General features: G+C 37.6%; 2 protein-coding genes and 1 long non-coding RNA gene across 8 annotated transcripts; 2 read left to right on the top strand and 1 right to left on the bottom strand.

Moving 5' to 3' along the window:
* LOC104741639 (BTB/POZ domain-containing protein At1g30440-like) lies at positions 1,916-5,354 on the top strand. The gene is made up of 4 exons (XM_010462532.2): positions 1,916-2,504; positions 2,689-2,758; positions 3,218-4,459; positions 4,554-5,354. Exons 1-4 carry the CDS (start codon positions 2,446-2,448, stop codon positions 5,181-5,183), a joined length of 2,001 nt encoding a protein of 666 aa, XP_010460834.1. The 5' UTR covers positions 1,916-2,445; the 3' UTR covers positions 5,184-5,354.
* On the top strand, positions 5,799-12,547 carry LOC104741640 (cation-chloride cotransporter 1). Of its 2 annotated transcripts, XR_760350.1 has the most exons (14): positions 5,799-6,134; positions 6,653-6,799; positions 7,337-7,415; positions 8,021-8,106; positions 8,184-8,298; positions 8,491-8,591; positions 8,752-8,813; positions 9,152-9,379; positions 9,476-9,590; positions 9,717-9,911; positions 10,213-10,613; positions 10,745-10,906; positions 11,065-12,197; positions 12,341-12,547. XR_760350.1 is itself a non-coding variant. In XM_010462533.2 (13 exons), the coding sequence occupies exons 1-13, from the start codon at positions 5,974-5,976 to the stop codon at positions 12,141-12,143; spliced, it is 2,931 nt and encodes a 976-aa protein (XP_010460835.1). In that variant the 5' UTR covers positions 5,799-5,973; the 3' UTR covers positions 12,144-12,290. The 2 variants fall into 2 exon arrangements, 1 of the variants encoding a protein (XP_010460835.1); XM_010462533.2 differs by lacking the exon at positions 12,341-12,547 and having other exon boundaries at positions 11,065-12,290.
* On the bottom strand, positions 13,801-15,911 carry LOC104741642. Of its 5 annotated transcripts, XR_002035059.1 has the most exons (7): positions 15,699-15,903; positions 15,388-15,597; positions 15,016-15,156; positions 14,805-14,894; positions 14,575-14,621; positions 14,372-14,463; positions 13,801-13,963 (listed from the first exon to the last, which is right to left on the bottom strand). It is a non-coding gene; the product is annotated as an uncharacterized LOC104741642 (long non-coding RNA). The 5 variants fall into 5 exon arrangements; XR_760351.2 differs by having other exon boundaries at positions 14,722-14,889; positions 15,016-15,597; positions 15,699-15,911; XR_002035058.1 differs by having other exon boundaries at positions 14,722-14,894; positions 15,016-15,597; positions 15,699-15,911.

Consider the following 21,745-nt stretch of genomic DNA (forward strand, 5'->3'; position numbering starts at 1 on the left):
AGATTACAAAGAGGAAAAAAAACTAATGGACGGAGCCCTCTCCGGCGCCAGAAGGGCAACCAGAGAGGCAGATTTAACGAACCAGCGGCAACCCTCTCTCTCTCTCTTTTTTCTCTCTCTCGGAACTGGAAATTTTGTTATTGTTTAAATTCTCTAAAATAAAGAACCAGAATAAACCGAATAAAACTTTTAAATGTGGATGCATGGTAAATTAAGATTCCTGCTCATTTTAAAATTTTTGTAAAAGCTAAAAACTTTTAAATTTTTTAATATTTATAATATTTTAAACTTTTTGAAAATTTAAAATTATAATATTTAGAAACGTTTTAAAAGTGTTTATTTGCTCAAATAAAGCATCAGATTAAACCGAATGAAACTTTTAAATGTGGAAGCTTGATAAATCAAGTTTTCCTGCTCATTTGTAGTTGGAAGCATATTAGTCTTTATTTATAATGGTTTTGAACCAGTGTCTAAAACTTTTTTACCCGATGTGGGACATTGTACATATGTCTTTTATTTTTATAGATTTAACTTTTTCCTTTTTCTCAAAAAAACTTAATAATATAGAAACTACTATATTTTCAAAAATGTTAATAAGTGAGATGTTCAATCTCTATTGTTTTTTTAAAATTATATGTGGACAACTTAATTAAAAATGTTAATTAGTGAGATGACTAACCCCTATTGGTTGTTTAAAATCATATGTGGACAACTTAAAAAGTTTATAGCGTCTACTTTTATTTAATATAGATTTTCTTTTATAATTAATGAGTCTTTTATTGTAAAGTGATGTTGCATTAAATATGTCAACTTAATACTGTATTATTTATTTATTATACATGTGTGAAAATTTATAAAAATGACACTTACAAGAAAATGAAAAGTGTAACAAATATGAAAAACAAAATTTTAGGAGTTACTATATTAATTATTTAAAATTAAATATAAAGATTTTATAATCTTATAAACTTAATTTTTTATAAGATAATCTATATGATTCATATGGTTTATTTTGGAGGGATTAATGTTTGACAACAAAACAAAATATTATATATATGGTTAGGGTGATTTTTCATTGATCAACCATATCACAATTGGTGGCCAACACGTCAATTTGGTAATTCAAAAAATATAATCTATCCATATTCTAATACGTAGAGAAGAGCGGTAGAAACCACAAAATTAATTTACTTTGTTGTTAGCTAACCATAACAAATAGGTAACACATTTTCTCATTTACCACAATACAAAAATATATTCAATTTGTTCTCACAACTTTTGAGATTTTCTAACATATAAATCCGGTTAAAAACAAATAAAAAACTAGTAGATTTCATAACATTATTAACAATTCTTATAAATATATAAAAAAGTACTAGCAAACTCAGAAAAGGAATAAAATTTGTATAACTTTATCATTATACCCTACTAATGATAGTTATGGTGTGTAAGTAAATCTCTTTCAAAACAATTGATATGATACGGATTAGTGGAACAGGAACACACATCACATATATAACCGCACTCGCACGCCAAAAGAAATTAGTGGGAAGGATTGGATTCTTTGAGTAAAGATTAGGACAAAACTAAACACAACCCACATTTAACTAGTACTAATTGAAAGCATAAGTAGTGTTTTGCTAATTTCAAGAATCCCAACACAATGAGTATGTTTGAAGATATTACACTAAGGACCCCACATGCGTGCATGTGTTCTTCTTCTTCATCTTATTAATCTCGAGATTTTCAAATCTCCATCCATCTCTTTCCTTTTTTTTTCCTTTTCACTTTCGATATGTAAAAAATTCTAAAGCAACCAATAATCCAATATAGAAATTATCAATTACCTCACTTTCTTTTTTCTCTTCTTAAGAAAAAAAAAAGAAATAAATTTGATATGAATAACTAATAATAATAAACATGTTTGGGATATATAATATGGTCCCCTTTCTTACAATGTATATTCTCTCGTATAAAGCTACAAGAGCTGGTAACTTCTGCTTAGCTGTTCTTGTCTAGCTGGGTTTTTGGGGTTGTGCTCTTTTCTTTTCATTTTTTTTTTTTTTTGTCTTTTTCATTACTTTGTTGTTTGAATTTGGTGTTTCAGATAAGATTATTTGAGGGGGATTCTGGGTTTTTAGTGGTTTTGGTCAAGGGATCTGTTGTACATCTACGGGATTTTAGGTTACTTTCTGGAAAAAAGAAAAAGAAACGTATTGTGAGCTTACTAAATGTAGAGTAAGGAGGAGGCAGCTCAAGTGTTTGTTAAAATGTCTGAGTGAAAATTGTTCTGTTTTTATCAATATCTCGTTTCTGGGTAACAAAGGAGGTTTCTCTGTGCATTAGGGTTTTGATTTTGTTGGAGGGATTTCTTTTTTTAGGGGTTTGAAGGTTTAACTCTACTAGTTACTTTGGTTGGTTTGTTGAATTCCGGTGAGAGAAACAATGGCTTGCATGAAGCTGGGATCCAAATCTGATGCTTTCCAGAGACAAGGCCAGGCTTGGTATATTCTCACCTGATCTCTCTCTCTCTCTCTAATTTTATTTTGTATTTTGCTTCTTGTTTTCTCCTTCTAATTGAGCAGACTTGGTCTGAATTTGAGACCGTGGTCTTTCTGTAAAGCAATCTCAGCAATACTGAGTCAAAAAAGCTCATTCCTTTGTCTTCTTGGGTTTTGCTAATTGCAGGTTTTGCACAACTGGACTTCCAAGTGACATTGTCGTTGAAGTTGGGGAGATGTGTTTCCATCTCCACAAGGTACAATTTGCTTAACTTGAACACAACACTCTCCTCTTGAAATAGCTGTTCCACATCCTTGCTTCTAGAATGTTATGCCTTTCTCCAGCATTGTAGAACTGCTATGTGTCAAAGATCTCTTTGGTGGGTGTGTATATTTATTCTTTACAACATTGTGCCATATTAGTCTTTTGTTGATCAAAAAGATCGAAACTTTGGTTTTTAGCTCTTAATCTACTTATATGACTAATCCACCAATGCAATTTTGCTAGCTGTTCCACATCCTTGCTTATTTGCTGAACTTTCTTTTGCTTCCTTCAATACTCATTCAGCTCTGTAGTTTTTGTGGAAATGCCTTGTTTCTAACAATGAGAATTCTGACACTTATTGTAGAAACACGTATTTACTAATCCCCCTCTTTGTGAAAGAATGATTTAATTTCTGACACCTTTTGTTTTAATTATTTTTTGCTATGTACAGTTTCCCTTGCTCTCTAGAAGTGGAGTCATGGAAAGAAGGATTGCAGAGGCGTCAAAAGAAGGGGATGATAAATGTCTCATTGAAATTTCTGATCTTCCTGGCGGAGACAAGACGTTTGAACTAGTTGCCAAGTTCTGCTACGGTGTGAAGCTCGAACTCACTGCCTCTAACGTTGTATATCTCAGATGTGCTGCCGAGCATCTCGAGATGACGGAAGAGTATGGGGAAGGAAATCTTATTTCTCAAACTGAAACATTTTTCAATCAAGTAGTTCTCAAAAGCTGGAAAGATTCAATAAAGGCGCTTCATAGCTGCGATGAGGTCCTAGAGTATGCTGATGAATTGAATATTACCAAGAAATGTATTGAGTCACTAGCAATGAGAACATCGACAGACCCGAACTTGTTTGGATGGCCTGTTGTGGAGCATGGTGGGCCAATGCAGAGTCCAGGTGGCAGTGTTTTATGGAATGGGATAAGCACCGGGGCTAGACCTAAACATACTAGTTCAGATTGGTGGTACGAGGATGCATCAATGCTTAGCCTTCCTCTTTTCAAGAGACTTATCACAGTCATGGATTCCCGAGGCATAAGAGAAGACATCATTGCCGGTTCCCTTACCTATTACACAAGAAAATATTTGCCTGGCTTAAAAAGGCGACGTGGTGGAGCTGAATCTAGTGGTCGTTTCAGTACTCCTTTGGCCTCAGGAACTGTACTCTCCGAGGAAGAGCAGAAGAACTTGCTTGAAGAGATCCAGGAGCTTCTACGTATGCAAAAAGGTTTAGTTCCAACCAAATTTTTCGTCGACATGCTTCGTATCGCCAAGATTTTGAAAGCTAGTCCGGATTGCATAGCGAATTTGGAGAAAAGGATAGGTATGCAGCTTGACCAGGCTGCGTTGGAAGATCTTGTAATGCCTAGCTTTTCTCATACTATGGAGACTCTATACGATGTTGACTCTGTGCAAAGGATCTTAGACCATTTTCTTGGGACGGATCAGATTATGCCTGGGGGGGTTGGCTCTCCTTGTTCTTCAGTAGATGATGGAAATTTAATCGGATCCCCACAGTCAATAACACCGATGACAGCGGTTGCAAAGCTGATCGACGGGTATCTTGCTGAAGTTGCTCCCGATGTCAATCTTAAGCTTCCAAAGTTCCAAGCTTTAGCTGCTTCTGTTCCTGAATACGCCAGGCTCTTAGATGACGGACTCTATCGTGCAATAGACATTTATCTAAAGGTAACACTTCAAAAAGAACCCTATCAATCTTCTATATATTGGATTTATATTTACACAGACAAATTAAGTTTTCTCTTCGTTTGATGATTCACAGCATCATCCATGGTTAGCAGAATCCGAAAGAGAGAATCTGTGCAGGTTGTTGGATTGCCAGAAACTCTCTTTAGAAGCTTGTACACACGCAGCGCAGAACGAGAGATTACCGTTAAGAATAATCGTTCAAGTGCTCTTCTTTGAGCAGCTTCAGCTCAGAACCTCTGTAGCAGGATGCTTCCTGGTTTCAGACAACCTCGATGGCGGATCAAGACAGTTAAGAAGCGGAGGATTTGTAGGAGGATCAACTGAAGGAGGAGGAGGAGGAGGAGGATGGGCAACCGCAGTAAGAGAGAATCAAGTCCTGAAAGTTGGAATGGACAGTATGAGAATGCGGGTTTGCGAGTTAGAGAAAGAATGTTCAAACATGAGACAAGAGATTGAGAAACTCGGCAAGACGACGAAAGGAGGTGGTTCCGCAAACGGTGGAGGCGGTGGCGGCAAAACATGGGAAAACGTTTCTAAGAAACTCGGGTTTGGTTTTAAGCTGAAGTCACATCAAATGTGCAGTGCTCAAGAAGGATCTGTGTCTAAGTCTAACAACGAGAATGTGAAGATAGAGAAGCTAAAGGATGTTAAAGAACGTCGTGGGAAGCATAAGAAAGCTTCGAGCATTAGTTCTGAGAGGTGAAAATGGTAAAAATTCCACGGTTCAATTACTGTGTCCTGAACATTGGTTAGCTAAAAAAGATGAGAGCTTCCATTTTTAAATGTGTGCATTGTAGGCTTTGTAATCATGTTTACTTTTCAATTTTTATGTGACGTTTGACGACCAAACTACTTTCTCATTTTTATATTTTCATTTGAACTTCTAAGAAAATTCAAAAGAATCAAATATTATTATTGCACAAGAAAAATATAATCCTCTAGAATTCAGTTTTTTTAACCATCTAAAAATGTGTTTATCTCATTTCTTGCATCTCTTTAAGGAGTTTCAATTTTATTATATTAATGGTAAGTTATCAGAAGCCTTTATATTAACGAGAATGCATTTTTAGTAATTTTCCATTAATAAATATACAAGTATCGTTTCGAACCGGGAAATTATGTAATTAGTTGCTTAAAATTGGTTTAATTAAAAATAAAAATTTGGAAGACTTGAAGTTACTACTAACCAAAGACTCTATCATGCTAAGCAATTGACCCAATTATAAAGCCCAATTTTAACATTTTTTTTTAACTTTTTTTCCTCCGTTTATAATATTTTAATATTTTTCTTCTCTGAAATCTGAAAAATCATCTTCTCTTTATTTTATTTTTTTCTTCTGAATTTTTTTGAGTTTTTGTTTTTTTTCCGTTAATTCGTGAGAGTCTGTCTCGATCTCCGTCCTCATCAGATATCAAACTCTCCGATCTCTGATTCCGCCGGGATATCAGATTCGTTTTTCGAAAGAGGGATCTGACCAGATACGGCGGGATAAATGGATAGCGGCGACATTGAAGAAGCCGGTGGTAATGGCGAAGAGGAATTCAGGTCAGGACCACGTCTCGGAGGAAGCAAATACAGGCCCGTGGTGGCTCACGATAGAGCCGTTGTTGAGATGTCCTCCATCGATCCTGGATCTTCTTCTTCCACCCTCAAGTAATTTCTTCTTTTTATAATATTTCGCCTGGTAACTTCGTTTTCGTCTGGTGTTGTTGTGATCATTGCTTCTTCAAGTGTTTTTAAGGATGTGGATTTTTTTCGTTGATGTTGATGACGATTTTGTGTACTGATCAATAGAATGGGATCCAATTAGGTTCGATTTCTAATGATTCTAAGGCTGCTGTTAGATTCTCCGACAATTTGATGTTGAAAGTGACGTTAGCTTGATAAGATTCACATTGCTATTTTTTTGTTCAATCTACGTTTGCTTCAATCACTAGTTGTGGTTGAACTTGGTTACATTGGTAGATGGGTTGCATAAGTCTACTAGGTAATTTATATTTTGGCTGCTTCCTTATTGCTTGTAAAGAGAATCCTCCAAGGTGAAGTTCTAGTTTAATGAATCATGGGCGCAGGAATATTCCAAACTTTACCTTGGAAAGTTATTGTTGAATGTTCCAGTCTTGTGCACCTTATTTCATCATGAGTGTCTCACATTTGTAGGTTTTTGACAGGAACATAAAAGTAGTTGCGCCAGGAGATGTGGGCGCTAATGCAAGGGATAGGACAAGTCCAGAAGATGGAGTTAATGGCCATCAGAAGGAATCCAAGCTGGAGTTATTTGGTTTCGATTCTCTTGTGAATATTCTTGGTTTGAAGAGGTACTTGCGATCTTATTTGTTATTAACATTTAGAAATGTTCATTAGAAAGATGACGTGACATGCATTAAGAAGTAGTGATTATTCACTGAAAATGATCTCTTGCTTCCATTTCTTGCCTTTGTAAATACCTTTGTTTTTTTTTCCCGTCTTAACTGAATCAATGGATAACAATATACTCGATAGAAGTTTCCTGCTTGTTGGAACCTTGTGTACTGTTTTCCCCTGGCTATGTATCATGTTCAGGTTTCTATTGTAACATTGATGCACATTCCATTAGTTTGTGTTGTTCTTTACTAGTGTTAGTGTCTCTCATTATCAATAAAACAGTAAGGATTTCTCTTTTATCCTGCTACGTGGAAATGACATCTTTTACCCTAAACTACGCTTTACACTTGATCCATTCCGCAGTTCAATTTTTCGATAATGTTTAGTTTTGCCCATCTTTGGCTTTTTCTTGCACAATATATGTCATTTGCTTTGGGAAACACATTTTCTCTTAACTGTACATGTGAAAATGTTATAAATTTCTCTTTCAGTATGACAGGAGAGCAGATTCCGACACCTTCTAGCCCTAGAGATGGGGAGGATATCTCCATCACGCAAGGGCACCCGAAGGTATCTTCCTATTACCATTAGCTTCTAAATGCTTTTTAAATTATACAATTGATGACTTCTGCCAGGCTGTAACGATCAAGTGCTTCTCTGTTTTTTAAAGAAAAAGACTTCAATTAGTATCAGGCTTAGTCAAGAAAGGTAGATGTCAGATGTTAGGGAACATTGGAAAATAACTTAAAAGGTATATCTTTCTACCCTGGCGATGCAGGGGCACGCCAGGTGTTCAAGTGTCATGCACTAGAATCACCCTTATCTCCTCTAGTTTGCACTAGATATATTGTTTGGAACGTTTATAAACAATCCTAGACTTAGGATATAAAGATTATGTACGGAAGTATGTCTTTTAACACTGCAAAGATTGCAATCCTATATCTGATTGTTTTGCTACTTTCTGTTTAGTTATCATTGTTTCAGGATTATTAGATGGTTTTACTTTCCAATGATAATTTCCTTCATTGTTCTGTTGATTATGGTGCATGCAAAAGTATTCTTAGGTATTCTAGTCTGGCAGATTTTTGTCATAATTTTTTGTAAGGATCTTTTTGACATAGACATCGTCTATTGCTTAATTTATAATTTCCATGATATTATGCATTTCGTTGCAGCCTCTCAAGATGGGCACAATGATGGGAGTTTTCGTTCCCTGCTTGCAAAACATATTAGGAATTATATACTATATCCGTTTCACATGGTAAGACTGCAACTCCTTGATGTTTCACAGCATATTATAAAGTCATTATAGCCTGCCTCAGTCTGTTCAATATTCAGGATTGTTGGTATGGCTGGTATCGGACAAGGTCTGGTATTGGTATTGCTCTGTGGCTTATGTACATTCTTGACGACGATATCTCTGAGTGCTATTGCAACAAATGGCGCAATGAAGGTAATTCTTTTTTTCTATTATATCACCTGAATTTTCTTTGAATAAAATCTGTGAAACCATAGTTAAAAATATATCTCCTACTGTTGGGTCTCGGGTCCAGCGTTGGCACCCCTCGTTAATTTATATTTCATTTGTGATTAAACAATAGACAGTAATATCAAGTTTATTAATAAATTTTTGTGTTACTTCCAGGGCGGAGGACCATATTACCTCATTGGTCGCGCTCTTGGTCCAGAAGTTGGGATTAGCATAGGTTTGTGCTTCTTCCTTGGCAATGCAGTTGCTGGAGCTCTGTAAGTGTAAATCCTAGATCCTTTCAAGGAATCTACCTTTGGAAAAAGTCTTTAGCTTGACACTCATTCCATTAAGTTGTTGGTGCTCTGTTTAGTTTCACATGGTCGCCAAGTGATTCTAATAACTACTTTTTTTTTGCTTTCTTCCTAATCATTGTAGGTATGTTTTAGGTGCCGTGGAGACTTTTCTAAAAGCATTCCCTGCTGCTGGGATTTTTAGAGGTATACTGTGAAACTTTTAAGAACTAGACCTGTGAACTAGCAGAAGGCTTCGAGGATTTATAACAAATCCTAGTAATTTGTTAGTTTTTATATCCGCCATTATTCTTATCTAAACCACAACTTTGTAATGCTAGTCTTGACACCTGAGATTTGTTTCATCAGTTTGTTAAGACTGAGAAAGCGTTATGCAAATTCAGGATTTTGGAAGAAACAAAAGACTGTGTTATTGAAAATCTTGAGTTTTATTTAACAAAAAATTTACTTGTTTCCCTGAGGACATAATCTATTGTCTAGAAGTCACATTTAATCATATGTCTGTGCTTCATTTCTAATTGCAGAAACTATCACAAAGGTTAATGGAACAGCAGTTGCCGAATCAATACAAAGCCCGAACTCACATGACTTGCAGATTTATGGAATTGTAGTGACGATCCTTCTTTGCTTCATTGTGTTTGGCGGCGTGAAGATGATCAATCGGGTTGCACCTGCTTTCCTCGTACCCGTTTTGCTCTCTATCTTCTGCATATTCATTGGGATATTTTTGGCAAAGACTGATGACCCTGACAGTAAGTCGTTTGTTGACATTGTTCGAAACAGGTGTGGTGTTTAGTTTTTCCCGAATGGTTAACCTTCCTTTTGTTCCCTTTTATAATTTGGCACAGCTGGAATTACGGGCTTACGTTTAAAAAGTTTTAAAGATAACTGGGGTTCTGCTTATCAAATGACAAATGATGCGGGAATTCCTGATCCAACTGGAGGCACGTACTGGAGCTTCAAGTGAGTAACTTCCAGAGATTGTGTTGCCTATGATCGAAAAACTTTAGTTATGGTTTATGTTAGAATTAATTTTCTGTTCAGTTGTTACTCTGAAATTTATTTCCCCTTCTTGTTGGTTCTTTTCAGTGAGCTGGTGGGTCTATTTTTCCCTGCTGTAACAGGAATTATGGCTGGTTCAAATCGATCAGCTTCCCTGAAAGACACACAAAGATCAATACCTGTTGGAACGTTGGCTGCCACTCTGACCACAACCTCGCTATATTTGATCTCTGTGTTGTTTTTTGGAGCTGTTGCGACCCGTAATAAACTTTTGACTGATAGGTAACGACTTTATTCATCGTGTGGATTATCTTTTTTTTTTGTTACACAGCTGATCTGTTGTGTTTTCATAGCGAGAAGTGTCCTGGTGGAAATGCAAAAACCCACTTGTTACTTGCATCGTGTCTTGAGTGTGGTTAAACCTGAAAGAAACTAAAATAACCTCATGTTCTTTATATACTACACACATTTATATGTCAGAAAAGATTTATCTTGTCTGGTCACAGAGACGGTGTTCTTTTAAGTACTTCAACACCAAGCTTACATTATGAACTTTTTCTAATTCAATTTCCCTCTATTGCAGGCTACTTACTGCTACAATTGCTTGGCCTTTCCCTGCCATTGTTCACGTTGGAATCATCCTTTCAACCTTAGGGGCTGCTCTCCAGAGTTTGACAGGGGCCCCACGGTTACTTGCAGCTATAGCAAATGATGATATTCTCCCCATCCTCAATTATTTTAAAGTTGCAGATACTAGTGAACCTCACATAGCGACGCTTTTCACAGCATTTATCTGCATAGGATGTGTTGTTATTGGAAATCTGGATCTTATCACACCAACTGTGACTATGTTTTATCTTTTATGCTATTCGGGAGTAAACCTGTCTTGTTTCCTGCTCGATCTTCTTGATGCTCCAAGTTGGCGTCCACGGTGGAAATACCATCATTGGAGCCTTTCCTTTGTTGGAGCCTCACTCTGCATAGGTATCAATTTCCATATACTCACTGAATAAAATGTCTTTGGTACTGTCTTCCTATATAGTATATTCATACCTGAAGCTCGAAATGTCTTATTGTAAAGACTTGTTGTTTTTCAATTTTCTCTACTGTAACAGTGATCATGTTCTTGATTTCCTGGTCGTTCACTGTGGTTGCCATTGCACTTGCAAGTCTTATATACAAATATGTTGGCCTAAAAGGAAAGGCCGGGGACTGGGGGGATGGTTTCAAGAGTGCATATTTCCAGTTGGCCCTTCGTAGTCTCAGGTCACTCGGAGGTGAGCTGCATAAATTTATTTTGCTTGTAACCAACGGGTTATTTAATATATATTCTCTAAGTTCCATAATGCTGAACCTGCCATATCTATTTGATTCAGTAATAGATAGTCCATGTATTTATGCTAATCACATGTACTGTCTTTTCTCCTAACTGTAGCAAATCAAGTGCACCCCAAGAACTGGTATCCAATTCCCCTTGTTTTCTGCAGACCGTGGGGACAGCTCCCAGAAAATGTTCCGTGCCACCCTAAGTTGGCTGATTTTGCGAACTGTATGAAGAAAAAAGGTCGTGGAATGTCGATCTTTGTCTCGATATTAGATGGTGACTACTATGAATGTGCTGAAGAAGCAAAGGAAGCCTGCAAACAACTAGCCACCTACATTGAGTACAAGCGTTGCGAAGGTGTAGCTGAAATCGTTGTAGCACCAAACATGACCGAAGGGTTCCGTGGTATCATCCAGACAATGGGACTAGGAAATCTCAAACCCAACATCGTGGTAATGCGGTACCCTGAGATCTGGCGCAGAGAAAATCTAACAGAGATTCCGTCCACATTTGTTGGGATAATCAACGACTGCATAACAGCAAACAAAGCTGTTGTCATCATCAAAGGGTTAGACGAATGGCCAAACGAGTACCAAAGGCAGTATGGAACAATCGACTTGTACTGGATTGTCAGAGATGGTGGTCTCATGCTTCTTCTCTCACAGCTTCTTCTCACGAAAGAAAGCTTTGAAAGCTGCAAAATCCAACTCTTCTGCATAGCTGAAGAGGATTCAGACGCGGAAGCACTCAAAGCAGATGTGAAGAAATTCCTCTACGATCTCAGAATGCAAGCAGAAGTAATTGTCGTCACGATGAAATCATGGGACATAAGATCCGAAGGAAACAGCCAAGAAGATTCATTGGGAGCTTTTGATGCAGCACAGAGACGAATCTCAGATTACCTGGGAGAGATCAAGAGACAGGGTTCGAATCCGTTATTGGCAAATGGGAAACCGATGGTGGTGAATGAGCAACAAGTAGAGAAGTTTCTATACACAATGCTGAAATTGAACTCGACCATACTCAGTTACTCGAGGATGGCCGCGGTGGTTCTGGTTAGTCTCCCGCCACCTCCGTTGAACCACCCGGCGTATTTCTACATGGAATATATGGATTTGCTGGTAGAGAATGTGCCAAGGATGTTGATCGTAAGAGGGTATCACAGAGACCTTGTTACTTTATTTACATAGTTCAATCTCATTTTATACCCCACCAAGACCATTAAAAAAGTCTGTCCTTACAAGGTCAGTTTATTTTTATTTTATTTTTACAGTTTCTAAAACTCTTTTCTTGTAGTACAGTGAATTCTATTTTGTTGAAAAGAATTGAATTGAACATTCCTGCGAGCTATATAGTTTTTTCATTTTTTTTGTTTTTGTCTTTGCAGATAGAACATTTCTGACGTTGTATTCCGAGACAATTCAATGCATTTCCATCTCATGGATATGGATATCTCCTGACTTTTGGAAGATTTTTGAGATAATTAGCTTTCATATAAACCTATATACATGTTTACAGCCATAAAGTTTCATATATATGGTTACCACCGCTTACTAACTCTTTCATGTTTTTATAAGCAATACTTCAAAATCTACTGGACTATTCTTTAGAGGTGAAAAACGACTGAAGGATTTGTTAACAGCATTAAAGATTTAAAGAAAGGCAACTAAAATTGCAGTTTAGACTCTATTTGGTCGTTTTCTTTTTCTCAGTCTTTTGAAGTTTTAAACCGTAAATCATACATACTTACGCGTGAGAGTTGTATATCAACAACTGTTGGCTGGGAATACAAGCGATTTTTAATGACCAAGCAAGCAAACTTTGAAGATGAAAAAACATAGCTTGTTGTAACTTGTAAGTTCAATAAAATCTTTGCATACACTAACACACAGCAAGTATGGTATGGAATTCCTTTACTTTAATATTTAGACAAGAAGACAAAAACACTGAAAATAAGAGTAACACTAAAACTAAACATGTCAGCAAATGCAAATCGTCAGTCCTAACATGAAAAAACTAGTTTTGCTTGGTGTCAAAAAGCCAACGCTTAGATATTAATTAAAAGAAAAGGGAAAAGGCAAAGTTTGTCAAGCTCTTACATTAGCCATTAGGATAATAGGATCCTTCAAGAAATACATAAAACACATTATAAAGAGGCAATACTTTCAACGTGTTCTGGCGAGATGTGGACGCAAACTTCTTCTAGTTTCTTCACATCCTCTAGTATCCATATAAATCAAAACTCCTAGACGGATGGTGGGGTTGTCTTGCAATGGAAGCTAACTTCCCTTTGAATTCTATCAATATTGATTCACCCTCCCAATACACAACATCCACAAGCGCTTTGATAAAACTATATAATCCTTTCAAATCTATCATCAAACCCCCACAATCACTGGACACTACAAGAAAACAGGCAAATAGCGACTGCACTATTAGTCACTATTTAATCGCTAAATGGTGTGTTACGACTAAATAGCGACTAAAACCAATAGTCGTAAATCGAGAGTCGCTAAAATAGATAGTCGTAAAATTAGTCACCAAATAGCAACTACATTAATAGTCGTAAATTTAGTCGTAATATAGTCACTAAATTTAGCGACTACATTACGACTAGTTGTCTCCAAAATAGTCATAATGTAGTCACCAAATTTAGTGACTAATTGATGACTAATTACTGACTATAGTTGTATTTAAGTATTTATACATTATTGTATTTATACAGTATTTATACAGTATTTATACAAATTACATATATTTTATTAATTGTTTTAAATATATTTAAATTATGAATAATGTTTTAAAACATTATTTTTTGAGTACTATATTTATTATTATAAACCATGATTACAAAAAAATTGTATTACAAAATAAAATTAAAAATCATAACTAAAAATAAGAATAGATGAAAAACTACATAATAAATGGTTTGTAGCACATTCTCAATTGCTTTGTATTCCATCATTGAAGCCTAGGTAGTTCCCATTAATGTTCCAAGAGCAACTCATTTCTTCAGAACAAACAAACAAAAAATGTATCATGGGGACTCATTTCCCATTATCAATATAACACAATTTCAAAATCGAGACTAGAAATGAGAAACAATCGGGACAAGCAATTCACTATAACTAACATGTCTTCTAGCTTAAAAACGTGAGTGTGAGTAAGAAGAACGACAATGGTGACTCAAGTTAAAGAGTGCATATAAAACAGGTGTCTAGAGATCGGTATTACCAAATAACTCTTGACAAATTCAACAAAAAGCCTCACAAAAATTACAACAGAGGCTTCTAAACAAATGACTCTTTGACAGATTTAATAAAAGTCTCACAACAATAAGTAGCAAAGTATATATATTGTACCTTAATAGCGAAAGATACAATAGGATAAGAAAATGTCTTAACCAATGAAAGTTTACCTTACGCTCTGAAATAAAGTTGTACATCATGAGCTCTGTCTAAGAGTGTGCTTGGCTGTGGCTTTCTCTGTAAGCCAAACATCATCTTCGACCTAAGAACAATAGGACACTGAATCAGATGGTTTACGCATGCAACAATGTGACTTCAAAGAATTGAAGAGTAATACAAGAGTAATAATTGAAAATAAACATAAGGGTTTTACCTATCTTCTTCCAGCCAACCGCTTCTTCAAGCTTCTCCAAATCCAGTCTATTGATCACAAACAACAAAATAATATAGTAAACAAAAATCACATGTTCAAACCATAAGCTTCTAAGACACAAACACAAACACCAACACACACACATACCAGATTTTATCATATAAAATCACCAAAACTGAGGTGACTCTGTGAAAGAAGTGATATGCTTTTAGAGAGCTTAGTTTGAGTACCTTCGGTGACTTTGGTGACACTGAGGAGAGCCGAGTTGAGCCTTGAGTTCTTTAAGCCACAAGACTCAACCAAAATAGCTGACACCTGATCTGAGAGAATCCCACCAAAAAAAAAAAAAAAAAACAATCTTGCACATAAGTACTCAAGAATTCTGAAAAGATGAAATAACAAAGCAGTTCCAGGATTTTTAAAAGAAAGTAAGAAACCCACCTCCATGGAGACCAAAACAGATGGAGCTAGACATTTGAAAGAAATGACAAGAGATATACCCGCGTGGCAACAAAGCTATTGATGCGCTACTCCTTCCCTCACTTCTCCTTCATCATTCTTCTACTTCTTATCCTCCCTCATCTGCAATCACACAGGGGATGAGAGACGCAACAAGGCAACTAAGTGGATCACATCAGCATTGGCTACCGATATCAAGCAGATAAATCAAACTCGTTTTTAGCAGAATCAAAGTGAAAATCCATGCTCCTACAGCGGAACAAGAAAAGAAAAAAAAGGATAACAAATGAAAGCAACTACTAAGCCTTCAAGAACGTCGGAGAGGATAGGTGTGAGAGCAAAAGAGAACTTGACCCATTGTTGCTTGATAGAAAAATTGATTCTTTAGTCGACCCAAGTTTTCGGCTGTGCGCCGGAGAAGCACACGACTTGAATCGAAGCAGATCTTTCCCGGTTTTGAGATCCCAACTTCTAATTTCGTCGATAAATCCACCGCTTAGCTTTTTCGTCTTCTATGTCGTCTTCCTCCGCTTCACCTCTCAGCTTCTTCTTCTTATATGTCGTCTTCAAACCAATTCGAAGATTAAGGTCATTACAAACGTAGACCAGAAACCCTAATCCCAAAATCAGATTTAAAGGGGGGAATAGAGATAGAACAAACTGACCTTCTCCCACGGAAACCAGTTTCCCTTCTAGATCTGGAGATACGGTCGGAGGTTTGGCCGTACAGAGTCATCGCGATTCGAAGAAATGAGAGTGAGAGTTTCTCCGAAAGAGTTTTGAGAGGGATGATGATTTTTTTTTCTAAGTGTAGTGTCGAGGAATAGAGGCACAGGTTGGTGAAGGTTTCTTTGTTGGGGAATTGCACCCTATAACCTAAAAACAAATTATAATTTACTCCCTAACTACTCTAACCACTAAAAGCTAATATACTGTATTATATACCCTTAGGGTTCTCAATAAACTAATCTTTAGGGTTTAGATTTCCTCCAGCCACCGTCATCATTGATCACCGGCCGTTGCCACCGCCGGCGTCCGGTCGCTGCCACCACCGGCCATCAACATCTGGCCACCGGCCACCAACTTTCGGCCATCGACTTCCGGTCAACTTCCGGCCATCGATTTCCGGCCACCGGCCACCGGCTTCCGGCCACCGACCACCGACCTCCGACCACCGCCACCTCTGACCACCTACCTCCGGCTACCAGCCACCGCCACCTCCGACCACCTACCTCCGGCTACCAGCCACCGTCACCTCCGGCCTCCGGCCGCCATCACCTCCGATTGTAATCCCGGCCACCCACCCTCCAGCCACCATTGCCACCAAACCATCAAAGGTAATTTTTCCTACCCTTCATGTTATTCACTTAATTTTTCAAAATAATATGTTATATTCTTAATTATATATGTAAATATGGCTAGTTGGCAAATTGACCCTTCTTTGTTTGTTGATTTTTTTTCTTTTTTTTTGTTGGCCAATTTTCAATTCATATCAAAATCCAAAGTGGTACAAAAACCTCTCAAGGCTCAGACTAAATGATATAGTATTTAAGTTTTTTTTTTGTTTATCAACAATTAGTTTCAGATTTTAAAATGACTAATTTAATAAATTTTATAAGTAATTAGTTTTTGGAAGTATTAAATTATATATATACACTAAATAGTTTTAGATTAGATTTAATTTTATACACATAATGGTTATATTTTGGTTAAATGGTTTATAATTTAATTTCTATATACTATGCATTATAAAAGTTTAAAATTAAGATATAAGGTTTAAAGTACAGGTTTGGGGTATAGGTTTATGATTTGGGATTAAGTTTTGAATTTATGACTTATGAATTAATTTCTAAGATTTAGAGTTTATGATTTAGGTTTTGGGGTTTGGTTAAGGGTTTGGGGTTAAATTTTAAAAATTATGATTTTCTTAAATAGCGACTGATATGCGACTTCTTAGCGACTGTTTACTATAAGTCGCATATTAATCGCTAAATTGGTGACTATTTAGCAACTACATATTTCGGTGTGCAATATAGTCATAAAATAGTCACTAAATTATGACTAAACTAGCGACTAACATATGCAGTCGTTAAAAAACGACTAATATACAATCAAATATTTGTAGTCGTAAAATAGTCGCTAGATAGTCACTACTTAGTCGCCAAAAATGACGACTACATATATAGTCGCTAATTGTAGTCGTAAAATCCATATTTTCTTGTAGTGGGATTCTTATCTCGGCTGGGGGTCCAAACACCAAAATACACGAAACCATTGACGCAAAATGCAAGGAAGCTAACTTACCTTTGTATTCTAATAGAACAGATTCACCCTACCAGCAAAAAAAAAAATATCCAGAGGCTCTTTGAGAAAACTTATCCTCTCATATCTAACATTATAATACTAACATACTATGTCAATATATGTAACTATTTAAAAAATTAGTAAATCCAAAAATTTATAAAAACCGTTTACAAAATTACACTCGCGCATTGGCGAGTTAATAAGCCTAGTGTTTATAGAAAACATTTCAAAGAAGAAACACAAACTTTCCGTGGCTTTTAATTATCTATGTTGTCAAGTTTCTTACTTAAATCTTCTGTTTATCTTTTTTTTTCTTATACATTAACAAGTTCTTTCTTAGTGACGATCGAGGAGGAAGATTCCGTTGACTTTGACTAGTCTTCTAGTATTACTTTAAAGAAATTTCATGTGAATACTATAAATCTTAATTACTTTGTATTTTATTTAAATTTCTATTGTGAAAAAAAAAAATTGTGTTTTTAGGTGGTTAACATTCGTTGACAAAAGTAAATGAGAGAAAAAAAAACAGATTGATTTTGTCATTAGAGGCACGACTATCATAGGGCATAAAGAAACCGTTGATTTCATGAGTAATATAGGTGTGACGGTGTGACTACGGGTTTGAGAGTGTTTGAATACAGGTTGTCTGGTCCTGTTTGTGCAGCTCACTTGGTGTTTGATTTTTTGAGAAGAATCCACGTTGAACATACATATAGGGATTCAAAATCCATGTTTCTGTTAATATCCTAGTTTCCAATTTGATTTTCTGCTGTGAAATATTTTGTAATGACACAAATAAAATGCTCTTGAATATTCTTTCATTACATTTGTTGTTGTCAAAAATTTTGCACCTATCATAGCAACAATCAATTGGGAGATTTCTAAAGATCTAATGCCAACAAAAAATTATAAATCATAATATACCAATTCTTTTGCATTCAAGATCCGAGCAAATTAGAAACATGAACTCTAGAACATGAACTCTAGAAGAGAAAATTTAACCATCATGAATAAATGAACTGAATATGTACCTAAATGAATGTAACCAATAAAGAAGGCATGACATCGTAAAAGTGATTCAAAGTCTCTTTCCTACTTCATAATAATCGCATAACGATATCAAATAAATTTTAGTTGCATAATGAACACTTACAAAATAAATTTTACTTAAACCATTGTGCGATGGATATATTTTATAAACTGACGGAATCTAATTTTCAACATACACACATACTTAGGATATTTATTGTTTCGTGGAAACGGCATGATTACTTTGTAAGTATATATAGTTTTTGTGTTTATGATATATATATATATATATATATATATTTTAAAACTTCAAATGTGGTATATTTGAGAAATTTCTCTATATAAAAATACCTTAAATATTTATCCCAATCTATTAAAAAAATCAAAATAAAAAGAATTCTACAAATTGCCCTTTTTTAGATTTCACATTTGTAGTCTTTATATCAATTTTTTATTAAAAAAAATTCTAACTTTCAGATTGTTAACACAATACTTCAAATATTTATCTCAATCTTAAAAAATGTGAACAAAAAATGATTATACAAAGTTCCCGTTTTCAGATTTTATATTTGTATTTAATTTCAATCTTCAATATATCAAAGATTTGATGCCATTGAATTTCTTTGGACAACAAACAATGCTGCTGATCAATTAGCCACGAGTCAACGATCTGAATCCTCTGCTTTTCTTGTTCACTCATTCATCCGTAGTTGTTTTATCGAATGTAATTTACTCTGAGCAATGGAGAAACATGGATCTTTCAGACAGACCTCTTCCTGCAAGATCAAGAGATTATAGCCGAGAGGACGACAAGCTGGCACAAAAGTAACAGGTAATGTAATGAACCTCTCAGCGAGAGAATATACATAGATCCTCAATATCAAAATAACTGTTGGTGCGGGATTTAGCACCCCCGACATACCGAACTAATCCAGAAAGACAATTTGGTTATTTAACTGGGAATCCGGTTAAGTACTCAGTTAGGTCATTTAAGCCCATTTCGGATAGAAGAAGCCCAGCCTCGAGGGTGAAGAACCGACTTCTACTTCGCCCGGCGGCCGATCTAAGAGATAGAGTAACTTTCCTTATTTCAGTTCGTCTGATAAGGAAAATTAATATATTGTGCGATTTATGAATATGTATAAAGGGAAAGACTTCTCCATTGTAAATCATCCATCATTGAATACAATTATTGAGTTCTCTTCTTGTCCTTAGCAATAGAAACCCTAGTTCTTAAAAGATCAATTCCTTTTCTTCTAATAATCAAAGCTTAGATTGATTTTCTAGAGGGTTTACTTTACTGAATTTGTTCTCCCCCATAAACAAATTCATTGTGGAAATCCAGTTTCTACAATTGGCGCCGCCTGTGGGGACCGCAAATCGTCTCTAAAAGTTACTCTCTAAGAAAGACAATCTTATCCGAAAAAGTTCTCCGAAAAGTCCACGATAATGTCTTCACTCATCACCGAAGTCACCGGCGCGAACCGTACCACCTCCAACACACCCGATGTCACGGGCATCGCGCCTGCTCAAGACAACGTTGCAACACAGAGCGATGTATCAACTAGGCCGGCTATCGCCGTGTATGTTCGCCGCCCCGTCACCGAATCGAGGAACCTGACTGATGTCTCCTCCGAACTCCCAGTTGAGACCAGATCTGAAGGGGAGACCAGCCAGGAAGCAGGGCGAACTCGCAAAGAGACAACCAACCGCGACACGGAGCTCTCCGATGAACAACCAGGCGAGGAGGATGCACGCGCCACGGAGCAGCGGCTCCACGCACAAAACGGGAACCCCTCTGTTCGCACCACGACAGCGGTCCAAAATCCGCAAGTCGTCTCCATGGAAGATTTCAAGATCCTGTTCGGCACCATGACGAAAGAAATCTACCAGATGATCTCCGAAACTAACCGCAGGGTCGACGCTGTCATAACTCAGACAACCCCATCGCAAATCTCTGCTGGACAGTCGCCCATACTCGGCACTGACAGTCTCACTCGTCGTCTCGACTTTTCGGACGTCCAATACGAGCGGAAGAATCCTCCCCCTCAGACGACATCGAGTATTCGACCAACGAACCGAAATTCACGTATGCACGAGAATTCGGCCGCCCGGTCGCCCGCTTCACGAACGCGGGGTCTTGCCTCGAAATCAAAGTAATCAAGACGCAGATCAGCGGTATGAACAAGCTTCTTCATCGGGCCATTAGCACGACTCTAGAAATCGACAGGATTGTCGAAGTGACCCGACAATCCCCTTTTACTCAACGGATCTTGCGGGCCGCCATCCCATACGTCAAGCTGAAACTCCCAACCTACCTGGGCGACAAGGACCCCGTCCAATTCATGACGTCCTTCATGGCAACCATGACAAAGGCACGATTCACCGAAGAACAGAGGGATGTTGGTTGTTGTCATCTATTCATCGATAGCCTCTCCGGCCCTGCCTTGGTGTGGTTCACAAGGCTCGAACCGAGTTCAATCGATAACTTCGACCAGTTATCTACGGCTTTTCTTAAGCATTATCGAATTCTCATCGAACGAGGCATGACGAGCTCAGACCTTTGGGAGATGACCCAGGAACCCGGCGAATCCATCGACAGTTTCTTGAGCAGATTCAAGGAAAAGCTAACGTGCGCATCGTCCTAGAGGATGCCGCAATGGCAGCCTTCAAAAAGGGGTTGATTCCCGGGTCGCCATTACGAAAGGATCTTAACATACGGAAGCCCAAGGACCTCGACGACGCACTACATCGAGCCTCCAGATTCGCGCTCGACGAAGATGAAGACGCCCAGTTAGCCACAAAAATAATCGGGCAACCGTCGCACCCCCTAAGGCTAAAAGCCGGGACGAGCACCACGAACCTCGCAAGCATCACGACCCCCAAGACCAAAAAAAGGGTGTCGTTCACGCGGTCTCCAAAGTGGAGGACCAAAACAAACAGCCATCCGACCCAAAGGAGCTGTACTGCGATTTCCACATGATCGCCGACCACTCTACACACGAATGCGTCCATCTGAAGAATTTCCTGTACGGAAAGTATCTTTCCGGCTAAGTGGAAGCCACCTTTCAGCCGAAAAGCATTCGTGGAGGCAGAGGTCGCCGAGGGGGATGGCGTGGTGGACGATCTAACGGCGGCCATGGCGCCGGAGGAGGACGAGGCTACAATGGTCCGGCCAACGGAGTTCAGCAGCCGGCTAACCAAGTACTGGCGAACCATCAAGAGGAGATGCTCCAGGCGGACGAGCTGCCTGGCCCACCCAAGCGACAGAGAGGGCAAAATCCCGAGCGGGCCAATTCTCCTGTCCGAGGACGAATAACCATGATACTTGGCCCACCAGAGGACTGCGCCGACTCCGTCCGCGCACTAAAGAAGAGGG

Source organism: Camelina sativa, chromosome 14, assembly GCF_000633955.1.
Source record: "Camelina sativa cultivar DH55 chromosome 14, Cs, whole genome shotgun sequence".
Taxonomy (NCBI): domain Eukaryota; kingdom Viridiplantae; phylum Streptophyta; class Magnoliopsida; order Brassicales; family Brassicaceae; genus Camelina; species Camelina sativa.

Coding starts and splice junctions, on each gene's coding strand:
- LOC104741639 (XM_010462532.2), top strand. CDS start 2,446: ATGGCTTGCATGAAGCTGGGATCCAAATCTGATGCTTTCCAGAGACAA. Junction 2,759..3,217: donor TGTGTTTCCATCTCCACAAG/GTACAATTTGCT, acceptor TGCTATGTACAG/TTTCCCTTGCTCTCTAGAAG. Junction 4,460..4,553: donor CAATAGACATTTATCTAAAG/GTAACACTTCAA, acceptor GATGATTCACAG/CATCATCCATGGTTAGCAGA.
- LOC104741640 (XM_010462533.2), top strand. CDS start 5,974: ATGGATAGCGGCGACATTGAAGAAGCCGGTGGTAATGGCGAAGAGGAA. Junction 7,416..8,020: donor TCACGCAAGGGCACCCGAAG/GTATCTTCCTAT, acceptor ATTTCGTTGCAG/CCTCTCAAGATGGGCACAAT. Junction 10,614..10,744: donor TGGAGCCTCACTCTGCATAG/GTATCAATTTCC, acceptor CTACTGTAACAG/TGATCATGTTCTTGATTTCC.